The sequence below is a fragment of the Bombina bombina genome, chromosome 1 (genome assembly GCF_027579735.1).
Source record: "Bombina bombina isolate aBomBom1 chromosome 1, aBomBom1.pri, whole genome shotgun sequence".
Lineage (NCBI taxonomy): Eukaryota > Metazoa > Chordata > Amphibia > Anura > Bombinatoridae > Bombina > Bombina bombina.
In genome coordinates, this window is record NC_069499.1 from 1179711550 (window position 1) to 1179727082 (window position 15533).

A 15533-nucleotide genomic window follows, 5' to 3' on the forward strand; every position below is an offset into this window, starting at 1 on the left:
GTTCAGATCTTCTGTCTCGTGGCTTAGTCAGACACGTGGCACCTATTATGCCTTTCTGGTCAGGCGGGGGTGCCGAGTGCTCTTTGCTTTATTTTAGTTTACTTGTTATTTGTTTTGCAAGTTTAAGCTAAGCATTCTCAAGAGGACTTACGGGTCTGTGCGGCTCTCGGGATTGTTTCAGTCCTAAATAGCCGTCTCTCTGGTGACTGGTTAGAGGGTTTAGCACCTATTTTTCCCCCAGTCGGGGCGGTGTTGCTTTAGGAAATTATTTTTTGGACTTGGGAGTTGGTTGTTCCCTTTTCGGGACATTGGACAGTGAGATTCCTTCGGACTTCGGTTAGGGGTCTTTTCCCGGTGTTGGGAATGCTCTGCATTTCCTTCTTGGGACAGAAGAGGTCCTAGTGGTTTACCACTCTTATGGTTCAGGTATTGCTATCCCGGTGGCATCCAAACCCATTTTTTACTGTCCACTGACTTTGAATCTCAGGTGATGTGGAGGCTGATGTTGCTCTGTTCGGGTGACTTGTCCTCACTGTTCCCCTTGTGTCTGGAGCTTGTGCTAGTTGGACAACTAGCTCAGCATACTAATGCTCTGTGGCTTCTCTGTACTGTAGCAATCCGAGGGTTGCTAGTTTGATCCCTGGCGAGGTCTACTCAGCCTTTCCTCTTTCGAGGTTGATAAAATGAGCGGCGCCCTGTCTCCTTTAGGGGGATTAGCCGCACTTTCAAGCACAGTCATGTTACTGTTGCTTGGATGCTGGTTAACTCTAGTGTCCTTTTATGGCCCTTACTCTTTGGAGTGTTGGGCTCCTGCAAGGGGTGGGCTCTTCCTTTGGGGTCAGGACTTGCAAGGGCTTCTTGCTCTTGTTATCTGGGTTATTCTGGATCTTTTCCCTGGGAGGTCTGTTTTTTTATATCAGACAAGGGATTTATGTTACTGGAACCGGGTTTAATCTTAACATTTGTGGGGCCCGGGCCTCTTGTCCTGACCTTCCGGTTGTCAAGGGTTTTGACTCGACATTTTTTCTTTTTGGATCCCACTGTGGGATGTTACCGGACCTTATGATCCTAGGATTGGCCAAGGGGTTCCAGTTTCTGGGGTACTTGGGCTTCGTGCTTGTTCTGGCTGTTCTGTTTTACAACTTGACCAGATTTACTGAGAACCGGGGTTCCTTGGGGCTGGTCTTGTGTCAGAAGATTCGGTTCCCTTGGGACAACAACTGACGTGACCTGATGGTGGGCTGTCCTGACTAGCAAACGGAAGGTTGGCGGTTGCTCAACTGTCACTTTTGCGTCTGGTATGTGTGCTTGCACAATGGTGTTTAAGGGATCTTCTGTGTTCGTCAGTGTCGTGGCCTTGTGTCCTCTCGGTTCCTTCTATGACTTCCTGTCTTATGAGCAGGTATTTATTGATGCTCTCCTCTTCAGGGGGCTCATTGTCCTCCTTACAGAGGTGTGGTTCCCTTTTTTGGGGGCCTCTCCGGTGCTCGGGAGGTTAGAACAGATATTTATCTGGTTTGGGAATTGGTCTTCTCTTTGAGTTGTTCCTGTCTATCTGGGGAGCTACTGGCTCCGCATTGAGACTTAGTCAGGGGGATTTTATAGATCTTTTTAGGTCTAACGCCTACTCCATTGTCTTTAGGTTAAAGTGGCTGTGTCCATTCTTCCGCCCTTTTTGGGTCCGGTCTTCGGGTCCCTTTCGGTTCCCTTGCTTCAGATCTGCCATTTCTTGGGCTGGTCCAGCTAGGTTTAGGTTCTGAGATCTGTCGTTCATCCTCAGGTCTTGGGGGTGACAGTGGACCTTCTTTTTTAGAGGTTCTGTGCCTCTCCCCCTTGAGATCTGTGAGTAGGCTTGGCGGCCTGGATTATCTGGAGAGTGTCCTCTGTCTTGGAGGTTGGGCAATTTATGTCTTGGAGGTTGGGCAGTCTGCTACTTTGTGCGGCCGCTTCTTCCTCACGGATAGTGTTTTCTCCATTCCTATGGATGGCAGCGTGTTACTAGACTCAGATATTTATTCTCTGGGTTGCTACTGTTTGCTCAGTTTCTAAGTTCTGACGTTTTGAGGACTTTGTCTTCAGCTGTCTTTTCGGTGCTGTTGCACAATGTTTGGGAGATGTTTTGACAAGGCCTGTTGCTCCTTGTGGGTTGGACGTCGTCTCTGTCTTGTTCTAGGGATCCTTTCAGGTCTCTGTAGATTTGACCTTCTTTTGAAGGGGGTTTTTCCTTTATGGATTTTGCTGTACATTTTGGGTATCCTTTGGCCTTTCCTTGTTCCTTCTCTTTGGGGATTTTGGTACTGTACTAGTAGGAATGTGTGTGGACTGACTGCTGGGCGACGGTTCTCCTGGAGGAGTGTTGGCTCAGTGAGTCTGCTTGCGGTCACTAGTTAAGCTTTCAAACTATCTGCGGGTCAGTGTCCTTGGGGACTTTTCCTTCTAGATTTTTTGCCTGGCTCCAACGAAGCAGGGTTTTGGTTGGGTTGTGGGTTTTTTTCAGGCCTGGTGCCCTCAGAATGGGCCGCCTTTGGTACCCTCCCGTCTTTGCATTCAGTGTCCTCTATAGCTTGGGTATTGTTTTCCCAATAGTAATGAATACAGCTGTGGACTCTTTCCATTTATGAAGAAAGACTTAAATTATGCTTACCTGATCATTTTCTTTTCTTCAGATGGAAAGAGTCCACAGCTCCCCACCCATATTTTTTATGTGGGGCGTCTCTTATTTTTTTTTCTTCTGGCACTTTTTCACCTTGGTATTTCTTCTACTGTTCCTTGTTCCTCTGCAGAATGACTGGGGGTTGAGGGAAGTGGGAGGAGTATTTAAGCCTTTGGCAGGGGTGTCTTTGCCTCCTCCTGGTGGCCAGGTTTTTATTTCCCAAAAGTAATGAATGCAGCTGTGGACTTTTTCCTTCTGAAGAAAAGAAAATTATCAGGTAAGCATAATTTTAAGTTTTTGACCACTGCAGTGATATAATTTTGGACTAGCATAATCAACTATTATCTACGTGTATAATTTTTTTTTATTGCCATTATGGCAATCTGGATGGATTCTATGTACATATGCCATTTGCATTGGCTCACTAGATATGGTCATGGTTCCAGTAGTGCATTGCTGCTCTGAAGCTGATTTTAACTGTGTTTTATACTTTTGCATGGGGTAAACACATAGAGCATTTTATTATTGCACTATTGTGTAACTAACATACTAGAGTATTTCCTTTTTGCACTTTAATGCCCCTTTATATCATACACGCTTATTCATTAGAGCATGTAATTTTAGCTCTAGTGATGTTGCAACACCTTACCATATGTGTTTAAAGGGACATGAAACCCAATCATTTTTCTTTCGTGATCTAGATAGAGTATTCGCTTTTAAACAACTTTACAATGTCATTCTACTATCTAGTTTGCATTGTTCTCTTGGTATTCTTTTGTTGAAAAGAATACATAGGTATGCTCAGGAGCAGCGATGCATTACTGGGAGATAGGTACTAAGTGTGCTCTGCTAGCTCCCAGTAGGGATAGTAAGAGGACAAAGCATATTTCATCATAGAGGTAAGTTGGAAAGCTGTTTAACATTTTACACTGTAACTGAATCATGAAAGAAAAATTTGGGGTTTCATATCCCTTTAGTCAGTGCAAAGGAGTTAAACACATAGTTAAAGTATTGCTCGTGAGCCACAGAGCACTGCTAGTCCCCAGCAGAAACTGCTGATGATCTAATCAGCAATGATAGTGACACTTCTGGATTGTGCAACTACTGCTGATTATTGTATCCGCAGTTTCTCCTCTGAACCAGCAGTGCTCTGTGGCTCTCGAGCAGTACTTTAACTAGGTGTTTGATCGTTTTACATAGCATTGTAGCATCACCAGTAATAAAATTACATGCGCAAACAAATTAGAGCATGTCATTTTATAGCTATAATGGCACTTTAAGATTTATTTAAAGGGAAATAAAAGCTAAGAATTTTCTTTTGTGATGGAGACAAAGCATATAATTTAAATAAACAAGTTTCTAATTTACTTCTATTATCAAATTTGTTTCATTCTTATGATATTATTTGTTGAAGAGCTACCTAGGTAGGCTTCTGGGGCACTACATGTCAGGAAATAGTGCTGCCATCTAGTGTTCTTCCAAAACTGCTGCCATATAGTGCTCTAGAAATGTGCCAGCTCCTAAGTATATGTCCCTGCTTTTCAACAAAATTGATAAAAGAAGTAAATTAGGAAGTTGTTTAAAATCAAGTGCTCTATCTGAATCATGAAAGGACAAATGTGGGTTTCATATCCCTTTAAGGTATTTTAAGTTCACCATAAGCTGTAAGACAAAATATTTTTTCAAAGAACTTAAAGGGATACCCAAAAATTTTCTTTCATGATTCAGATAGAGAATATAATTTTAAAAAACTTTCCGATTTACTTCTATTGTTTAATTTGCTTCCTTCTCTTGTTATCCTTTGCTAACAGGTTTATCTAGGAAAACTCAGCAGCAGCAAAGAACCTAGGTTCTAGCTGCTGATTGGTGACTGCATATATATATAATGATTGTCATTGGCTCACCCATGTGCTCATTTAGAAACCAGTAGTGCATTTCTGCTCCTTCAACAAATGAAACCAAGAGAATGAAACAAATTAGATAATAGAAGTAAATTAGAAATTTGTTTAAAATTGTATTCTCTATCTGAATCATGAAAGAATATTTTTGGGTTTCATGTCCCTTTAACATTTCTTGTCAGGGTCCTGCATGCAAGAAGACCGTATTGCACACAGTCAAAGATTTACTTAGTTGTGAGGGTTGTCATTTTTTCCGTGTCTGTTATAGTGATATGTGCTATTGATTCTGAGACCCTAGGTTTAATGGGCTGCATTAACTTATTGGGGCCTATCTATCAAGCTCCGTATGGAGCTTGATTCCCCGTGTTTCTGGCAAGCCTGCAGACTCGCCAGAAACAGCAGTTATGAAGCAGCGGTCACAAAGACCTCTGCTCCATAACCCTGTCCGCCTGCTCTGAGCAGGCAGACAGACATTGCCGGAAATCAACCCGATCAAGTACGATCGGGTGGATTGACATCCCCTGCTGGCGGACAATTGGCCGTGAGTCTGCAGGGGGCGGCGTATTGCTCGCCGTATTCACCGAGGTCTGGCGGACCTGATCCGCAGACCTTGATAACTAGGGGCCAATGTGTCTAAAGGAGAAGAGAGATGTTTTATTACTGTTAAAGACTTTGTCTATTTTTTGTTGTCAGGGAAAAAGCACAAGGATCTTGTAAGATAGAAGGGCTGCCAGGGACTTTTGTCATCAGTTGTTACTATTTTCATCAATATACTTATGCTTTGTCCCCAGGGGAAGAGGAGTCTGTCCTCGGACCCCCTCCATCTGTTGATGAGGCTGCAAACACCCTCATGACCCGTCTGGGCTTTCTTCTGGGAGAGAAGGTCAGCGAGGTCCAGGGAACTGGACCCCAATACAGCATGGAGCTACCGGAGGAAAACCAGGTAAGAGAGTATGATGAGGAGTAAGAAGGAGTAGTAGAAGAGAATTAAAACCATGTAGCAAAGGAAGAAGCTGAAGATCGATGTGCAGCGCGGAATAAAGTTGAGGCTGAATACATTTTTTACATACACACAAAAACATCAGAACACAGGGTTATTATTATTATTAAAGGGACAGTTAACTCCAACATTGTTATTGTTTAAAAAGATAGATGATGCCTTTATTACCCATTCCCCAGTTTTGCATAACCAACACTGTTATATTAACCCTATGAGTGCTGACGATGGCTCTGAGCCGTCGCAAATTGTCCTGGTCAGGTGCTGACAACAGCTCAGATCCGTCGCTATCACTCACCCAGCTTGAGGGCAATCTGGGGACTCCCACCTACTCCCATCCCGGCGATCAGGCCTGAATAGTGAGAGGCATCGCCGGAGCTTCACGATTCGTGTGGTGACGTCATGCGCAATGACGTGATGACGTCACCGTGCAACTTTATTAAAAATTAAAAATGGACAATATAGGGAAATGGGGGCATGCTGCTTAGAAGCCTGGATCTCGGGCATCTAAGCAGCTACAGACCCCCAAGACCCACCGTTAGAAAGGTAATCTTGGGGATCTGGAAAAAAAGTAAAAAAAACAAAATCACATGGCTGTTTATTATCTATTGGCTTGCATTTTAGCCAATTAGTTCTGTATCATGCACAACTCCAAGGGAGAGGGTACAATGTTATCTATATGGCACACATGAATTAGCAGCCTCTAGTTGTGAAAAGCTAATAAAAAAGCATGTGATAAGAGGCTGTCTGTAGTGGCTTAGAAACAGGCAGAAATTTAGAGGTTTAATGGTTATAAAGTAAATTAATATAATGGGTAGTAAAGGCGTTATCTATTTTATTAAAAAATAACAATTTTGGTGTAGACTGTCCCTTTAACTTTGTGTGTAATCTGCTAACAGAATCTGCATCCCGTGGGAACAATGAAATATAAGGATTACAAGACACTCAGATTGTAAATTCTGTAGAGTCTATGAATATAAAATGGATGTTAGCCTGTTCCACAGTAATTGTAGTATCACTAATTTAGATAAAGGGTGGTTGATTCATGATATATACTTACTTTAGAGGTGGTAAAAACAAAGACTGAGTACATTTAAGAACAACATAAGGCTAACACAATATTTAGATTGTTCTTACAGTAAAAAAAGTAAGTTCTGCCAGAAAGTAAAAAACAAAAATTCTTTATTTTCAAATCTTCATAATAATATATGCCGGTAGTGACAAGGTCTGACGCGTTTCGGTTTCACAAACTAGCCATAATCATAGACCATACAGGACTCCTACCGGTTCACAGTTTAAATATGGTAAATGGTCTTTTGTTCTTATCTGCCATTAGAAATCTATATATTAAAATGAGAAATGCACGGCAAAGCAAATTGTATTTCAATTCCATCCCTTCCCATGTTTTAATGTTTACCTTCTTTATTTCATAAGATGGTGAGAGTCCATGAGCTATCACATGTGGGCATATAGGACTGGACTTTAATCCCACATGTAATGACACGTTTTTTTTTGTTATTGTTTTTTTTTTTTTTGTTTTGGGGTTTTTTTTTGGGGGGGGGGGTTTGTACTGCACATTTGATCTTTCATATTCTTTATTTCTTTAAAGGGACATAAAACCCACAAATTTTTCTTTTAGGATTCAGATAAGAGATGCACGTTTGTCAGTTTCATTCACTACCGAATGCAGAAGTCGGAGTCTGCTTATGGTATTCGGCTCCTTTTGGAGCAAATCCAAAAATCCACAAACTTAGTGTGTTTCACTTGCACAAGAGGATACCAAAATCACCTTCCAACGTCCACATTTGGCAGTGAACGAAACTGCTGAATACACATCTCTAATTCAGATAGAGAATACAATTTAAAAAAAAAAAGTTTCCAATTTATTTATTTGATCAAATTTGCTTCTTTCTCTTGTTATTCTTTGTTGAAGAGATATCTATATATGTAACGTGCACATGTCTGCACCACTACATAAGAAATGCTGCCATCTAGTGCTCTTGCTAAAGTATAACATTGTTACAAAACTGCTGCCATAAAGTACTGCAGACACATGCACACTCCTGAGCTTACATTCCTGCTTTTCAACAAAGGATAGCTGGAGCATGAAGGCAATTTGATAATAGAAGTAAATTGGAAAGTTGTTTAAAATTGTATGTTCTATCTGAATCCTGAATGTAAATGTTTGGGTTTTATGTCCCTTAATCTTATTTGACTTTTTCACCCTTTCTTTCCGTCTTCAAACCCCTTGTTTATTGTGTTGTCCTTTAGGGTTCTGCAGTGACCCAGCGGATCAGTCCATGCTCCACCCTGACCAGCAGTACAGCATCTCCACCTGCCAGTAGCCCCTGCTCCACATTACCGCCTCCCAGCACTAGTGTCCCTACCAAGGACTGCAGCCCTACCTCCACACTGGAGAGCAGGGACAGTGGCATAATAGGTGAGTTCCTAGCAGCTGAGCTGATGATGTAGTTCAGCTGGTCTTAATGGAGGGTTTGGCTCCTATCAGGTTAGTATAGTGCCTACAAATGGCAGCTTGCCTCAACACATGAATCCTCCTGCTGAGTGTGTTGTAGGCGAATGAAGCAGCAGTGCATAGGTTTGGTCACCGCCACATACCAAGATCCGGTTGTAGCACAGAATGACCACTGCACTCTGTTGTTTGTGCCGGGGAGCACTCGCTGTAACCAGGGAAGTCAAGTTAAAGGGACATGAAACTCAAAACTTTTCTATTTCACGAATCAAATAAAACATGCAATTTTCATCAACTTTACAATTTACTTCTGTTATCAATTGTGTTTTGTTCTTTCTGTATCCTTTGTTGAAATGCACGCCTAGGTAGGTTTAGGAGCAGCAATGCATTACTGGAAGTATTACGTTAGCTTACAGTAGTGCATTGCTGCTCCTTCAACAAAGGATACAAACAGAACAAAGCAAGTGTGATAATAGAAGTAAATTGGAAAGTTGTTTAAAACTGTATGCTCTAACTGAAGCATAGAGAAAAAAATTGGGGTTTCATGTCCTTTTAAAGGGACAGTACACTATAAAATTGTTTTTCCATAAATGTATTTTAAATGACTTGTTATACCAACTGCAGAGTATAAAATATTTGAGAAATTGCATTTTCGGGTTTATTTGTGTATCTGAAGTAGCTGGTTTTGTGCTTTGAAACCACAGCCTATTACAATGGGTTGAGCTTTAGGTAATATCAGATCACATTATGTTATCACTTATGTACACAGACTTGCTACCTTATCTTATATTTGTCTGGAACACCAAAGCTCAATACATAGAGAGAACAATGGAAAATTATCATTTTATTACCTAACTATCATGCCCTCCACTGAGGGTGTAATCTGTTCTGCTGGCTGTGTTTACTTAGGCTTGTCAATACCGTATACGCCAGTATCAAAACTTTCAGTATAGATTGGGAAACCACAAGCTAAATCAGCTACTTCAAATGCTGAAATATGCGTAAAGGAGCTACTTGCAACCAATTTAATACACTCTAGCAGGTAAAAAGGATCATTGGGAATAATTTAAAGGGGAGAAAGTTTTTGGGTGAACTGTCCCTTTAAGTAATGAGTGCACAAACAGTTGAAACAAGATCTCACTCCACTTGGTGCTACCTTTGCTCTAACTTTTAGTCTTTCATTTGGGCTCATACTGAGGCCCTGATATTCAAAGATTCTCCAGCTTGGAGAGAAATTGTAGTTCAGACTTCACAAAGGCTGAACTCTCTGAATTTTGAAAAGTAAAAGGGGCGGAACTCTCCAGCACTGAGATCACTCTCATTTCTGTATGTGAAGCAGAGACAAGCCCAGTGCAATATAGCACTGCATGATATGAGAGTTTTGTTACACTTACACTTTGTACATTGTAGTTTATCTTACTTTACATTACAGATTAGGTCCTTTCAGTATTATTGCATTTATCTTTGCACTTTCTCATTTGTAATTTGATACATTTAAATCTTGATCCAGCAGTGATTTTACACATTCTAATTATGCTTTGAAAGGGGTGGATTTAAAAAAAAAAAAGAAAAACTGTTTTGTTTGTTTCTACCCTTCATTTTTTTGTTTCTTTCCTGTGTAGGTAATTAGGGAAGGGATTATTTTCTTTCCTAAGACATGGAGAGTCCACAACGTCATTCCAATTACTAGTGGGATATTCACTCCTGGTCAGCAGGAGGAGGCAAAGAGCACCCCAGCAAAGCTGTTAAGTGTCACTTCCCTTACCCATAACCCCCAGTCATTCTCTTTGCCTCTGTCAATGGAGGACGTGAAGTTGGTGTCCTTTTTTGGGTACTTTTCCCTGCAAGCAATGATTTGGGTTTAGCTATTTCTACATTAATCTCTTGAGTAAGAGTAGTGGTGGCTTTTAACTAGTTAGAAAGTGGCGAGGTGGTCCTTGCTTTGTTTTCTAACATATTTGCTGCCCTCGCTATAGAAAGCCAGAGTTGGTTACTCTGTTCTTTCTTTTTCTACAGTTCTCTGTAAGTAGTATTTGTCCTTTCACGCCTTGTTAGCTGTCTTCCTGCCCGACAGCTAGATTTGCAGGTAAGTGCTTTTACTGGAGACTTGCACTATCGAATTTAATTCTGCATTAATTGTTATGGGACATTATAATCCTTTAGGGAGGATCCATTTTGGGCAGTATACAGGCACTATTTGTATGTGAGGAGACTAGAGGTCAACTGCTTCCATTCGTTTTATGGGATGGCTAATGATCCTATGGCTATGTGTATTTATCGTAAATGTCTTTTTTAAGGAATGTTTAAACTGCTACTTTCCGTTTTTTTGCTTCAAAGTAGAATTGCGCGCTTTTTCTTTAATGTGCAGTTTGTTTTGATGCGGCTCATTTGACCCTCCACTCTTCCGCTTGTAGCTTTGAGCGGAGCGGTGTCATTCCTGTAAGTTTCCTGTAAGTTTCTCTTCAGTTGTGGCTGTGGGTTTATCGTCTGGCCGATTATAGAGTCCCAAATTTGTGCAGCTTCTGCAGGTTACGGTAGGGCACCTCAGCTTCTGAGGTGTAGAGGTGTATTTCATTTCTCTTGTTAAGTGTATCCAGTCCACGGATCATCCATTACTTATGGGATATTCTCCTTCCCAACAGGAAGTTTGCAAGAGGATCACCCACAGCAGAGCTGCTATATAGCTCCTCCCCTAACTGTCATATCCAGTCATTCTCTTGCAAGCCTCAACCAAGATGGAGGTCGTAAGAGGAGTGTGGTGTTTTATACTTAGTTTATTCTTCAATCAAAAGTTTGTTATTTTTAAATGGTGCCGGAGTGTACTGTTTATCTCAGGCAGTATTTAGAAGAAGAATCTGCCTGCGTTTTCTATGATCTTAGCAGAAGTAACTAAGATCCATGGCTGTTCTCACATATTCTGAGGAGTGAGGTAACTTCAGAGAGGGAATGGCGTGCAGGTTTTCCTGCAATAAGGTATGTGCAGTTAATATTTTTCTAGGGATGGAATTTGCTAGAAAATGCTGCTGATACCAAACTAATGTAAGTAAAGCCTTAAATGCAGTGATAGCTACTGGTATCAGGCTTATTAATAGAGATGCATGCTCTTATAAAAATGTAATATAAAACGTTTGCTGGCATGTTTAATCGTTTTTATATGTATTTGGTGATAAAACTTATTGGGGGCTAGTTTTTTTCCACATGGCTGGCTTGAATTTGGCCTAGAAACAGTTTCCTTAGGCTTTCCACTGTTGTAATATGAGTGGGAGGGGCCTATTTTGCCGGTTTTTTGCACAGCAAAAATTACAGACACAGACATCCAGCTTCTTCCTGCATGATCCAGGACATCTCTGGAGGGCTCAAAAGGCTTCAAAGTCGTTTTTGAGGGAGGTAAAAAGCCACAGTAGAGCTGTGGCAGTTGTTGTGACTGTTTGAAGAAAAAAAACAAAACAAAAAGTTTTTGTCTTTTATTATTTTTTGGGTATTAAGGGGTTAATCATCCATTTGCAAGTGGGTGCAATGCTCTGCTAACTTGTTACATACACTGTAAAAATTTTGTTAGTGTAACTGCCTTTTTTCACTGTTATTTCAAATTTTGACAGTAACGTTTTTTATATTGCTTGTAAACTTGTTTAAAGTGTTTTCCAAGCTTGCTAGTCTCATTGCTAGTCTGTTTAAACATGTCTGACACAGAGGAAACTACTTGTTCATTATGTTTGAAAGCCATGGTGGAGCCCCATAGGAGAATGTGTACTAAATGTATTGATTTCACCTTAAACAGTAAAGATCAGTCTTTAACTATAAAAGAAATATCACCAGAAGATTCTGACGAGGCGGAAGTTATGCCAACTAACTCTCCCCACGTGTCAGACCCTTCGCCTCCTGCTCAGGGGATGCACGCTAATATGGCGCCAATTACATCAGGGACGCCCATAGCGATTACTTTGCAGGACATGGCTGCAATCATGAATAATACCCTGTCAGAGGTATTATCCAGGTTGCCTGAATTAAGAGGCAAGCGCGATTGCTCTGGGGTTAGGAGAAATACAGAGCGCGCAGATGCTGTAAGGGCCATGTCTGATACTTCGTCACAATATGCAGATCATGAGGACGGAGAGCTTCAGTCTGTGGGTGCCATCTCTGATTCGGGGAATCCTGATTCAGAGATTTCTAATTTTAAATTTAAGCTTGAGAACCTCCGTGTGTTGCTTGGGGAGGTATTAGCTGCTCTGAATGACTGTAACACAGTTGCAGTACCAGAGAAATTGTGTAGGCTGGATAAATACTATGCGGTACCGGTGTGTACTGATGTTTTTCCTATACCTAAAAGGCTTACAGAAATTATTAGCAAGGAGTGGGATAGACCGGGTGTGCCTTTTTCCCCACCTCCTATATTTAGAAAAATGTTTCCAATAGACGCCACTACACGGGACTTATGGCAGACGGTCCCTAAGGTGGAGGGAGCAGTTTCTACTTTAGCAAATCGTACTACTATCCCGGTTGAGGACAGTTGTGCTCTTCTCTTGTTAAGTGTATCCAGTCCACGGATCATCCATTACTTATGGAATATATTCTCCTTCCCAACAGGAAGCTGCAAGAGTCCACCCACAGCAAAGCTGCTATATAGCTCCTCCCCTAACTGCCATATTCAGTCATTCTCTTGCAAGCCTTAACATAGATAGGAGGTCGTGAGAGTCTGTGGTGCTTTCTACTTAGTTTATTCTTCAATCAAAAGTTTGTTATTTTTAAATGGCACCGGAGTGTGCTGTTTATCTCAGGCAGTATTTGGAAGAAGAATCTGCCTGCGTTTTTCTATGATCTTAGCAGACGTAACTAAGATCCATTTGCTGTTCTCACACATTCTGAGGAGTGAGGTACTTCAGAGGGGGAATGGCGTGCAGGTTTTCCTGCAGATAAGGTATGTGCAGTAAAATATTTTTCTAGGAATGGAATTGACTAAGAAAATACTGCTGATACCGAAGTAATGTAAGTAAAGCCTTAAATGCAGCGATAGCGACTGGTATCAGGCTTATTAATAGAGATACATACTCTTATAAAAATGTGTTTTAAAACGTTTGCTGGCATGTTTAATCGTTTTTTAACATATGTTTGGTGATAAAACTTATTGGGGCCTAAGTTTTTTCCACATGGCTGGCTTAAATTTTGCATAGAAACAGTTAACTGAAGCTTCCCACTGTTGGCTGTGGCAGTTTGTTGTGTCTGTTTTTAAAAACGTCTGTCATTTTTTTGATCTGTTTTTTGCATTAAGGGGTTAATCATCCATTTGCAAGTGGGTGCAATGCTCTGTTACCTTATTACATGTACTGTAAAAATTTCGTTTGTTTTACTGCCTTTTTTTCACTGTTTTTCAAATTTTGACAAAATTTGTTTCTCTTAAAGGCACAGTAACGTTTTATATATTTGCTTGTTAACTTGATTTAAAGTGTTTTCCAAGCTTACTAGTCTCATTATTAGTCTGTTCTAACATGTCTAACATAGAGGAAGCTCTGTGTTCATTATGTTTTAAAGCCATGGTGGAACCCCAACTTAGAATGTGTACCAGATGTACTGATTTCATGTTAAACAATAAAGATCATTTTTTGTCTTTAAAAACATTATCACCAGAGGATTCTGTCGTGGGGGTAGTTATGCCGACTAACTCTCCCCACGTGTCAGACCTTTTGACTCCCGCTTTAGGGACTCACGCTCAAATGGCGCCAAGTACATCAAGGGCACCCATAGCGTTTCTTTTACCAGGGGATTCTGTCGAGGGGAAAGTTATGCCGACTAACTCTCCCCACGTGTCAGACCCTTCGACTCCCGCTTCAGGGACTCACGCTCAAATGGCGCCAAGTACATCAAGGGCGCCCATAGCGTTTATTTTACAAGACATGGCAAAGGTGGTGAATAATATTCTGGCAGCAGTATTAGTCAGACTACCTGAAATTAAAGGAAAGCAGTTAGCTCTGGGGGTAGATACAGAGCATACAGACGCTTTAAGAACCATGTATGATACTACCTCACAATATGCTTAGTCTGTGGGTGATTTTTTTTGACTCAGGGAAGATGATTTAACCTGATTCTGATATTTCTACATTTAAAATTTATGCTTGAGAACCTCCACTTGTTGCTCAGGGAGGCTTTGGCTGCTCTGAATGAATGTGTACAATCGCAGGGCCAGAGAAATTGTGTAGACTGGATAAATAATATGCAGTGCCGGTGTGTACTGATGTTTTTTCCAATACCTAAAGAGGTTTACTAATTTTTTTTTAATAAGGAATGGGATAGACCAGGTGTGCCGTTCTCTTCCCCTCCTATTTTTTAGAAGAATGTTTTCTAATAGTTACCACCACACGGGCCTTCTGGCAGACAGTTCCTAAGGTGGAGAGAAGAGTTTCTACTCTAGCTAAGCGTACCACTACCTCTGATGAGGACAGTTGTGCTTTTTAGATCCAATGGATAAAAAATGTTTATTCAACAGGGTTTTATCCTGCAGCCCCTTGCATACATTGCTTCTGTCACTGCTGCTGCGGCGTTCTGGGTTGAGTCTCTTGATGAGGCTTTACAGTTAAGCGACTCCATTGGATGAATATATTTGACAAGCTTATGCTAGCCAATTCCTTTGTTTTCTGATGCCTTGTTCATTTGACTAGACTAACGGCTAAGAATTCTGTTTTTTACTATACTGGCGCGCAGAGCGCTATGGCTTATATCATGGTCAGCTGTCGTGACTTTAATAAATAAGCTACTTAACTTCCCTTCAAGGGGCAGACCCTATTCGGGCCTGGTTTGAAGGAGATTATTGCTTATATCACTGGAGGAAAAGGTCATGCCCTTCCTCAGGATAGGGCCAAATCAAGGGCCAAAAAAAAAAAAAAAAAAAAAAAAAAAAAAGTCTAATTTTCGTGCCTTTTAAAAATTTCAGGGCAGGTGTGGCATCCTCTTCCTCTAAGGCAAAACAAGAGGGAATTTTTGCTCAGTCCAAGGCGGTCTGGAGACAATCGGACCTGGAACAAAGATAAGCAGGCCAAGGAGCCTGCTGCTGCCTCTAAGGCAGCATGAAGGAACGGACCCCTATCCGGTAACGGATCCTATAGGGGGCAGACTTTCATTCTTCGCCCAGGCGTGGGCAAGAGATGCCCAGGATCCCTAGGCATTGGAATTTATATCCCAGAGATATCTTCTGGATTTCAAAGATTCCCCCCCAAAAAAAGGGGAGATTTCGCCTTTCACAATTATCTGCAAACCAGATAAAGAAGGAGGCATTCTTACATTGTGTACGAGATCCATCCAGTTCCAAGAGAGGAACAGGGACAGAGTTTTTACTCAAATCTGTTTGTGGTTCCCAAGGAGAGGGAACCTTCAGACCTATTTTGGATCTAAAGATCTTAAACAAATTCCTCAGAATTCCGTCATTTAAGATGGAAACTATTCGTACCATCTTAACTATGATCCAGGAGAGTCAATAGAGGACTACAATGGATTTGAAGGATGCTTATCCTCACATTGTGATGC

General features: G+C 41.2%; 1 protein-coding gene across 4 annotated transcripts in view; it reads left to right on the top strand.

Moving 5' to 3' along the window:
* The window catches only part of TANC2 (tetratricopeptide repeat, ankyrin repeat and coiled-coil containing 2), a 785323-nt gene that overhangs the window by 548132 nt on the left and 221658 nt on the right, over positions 1-15533 (top strand). For all 4 annotated transcript variants that reach the window (XM_053699768.1, XM_053699765.1, XM_053699775.1 and 1 more), the window contains 2 exons: positions 5343-5494; positions 7820-7988. In XM_053699768.1, coding sequence (XP_053555743.1) covers positions 5343-5494; positions 7820-7988 — 321 coding nt within the window. The remainder of the gene's footprint in view (positions 1-5342; positions 5495-7819; positions 7989-15533) is intronic.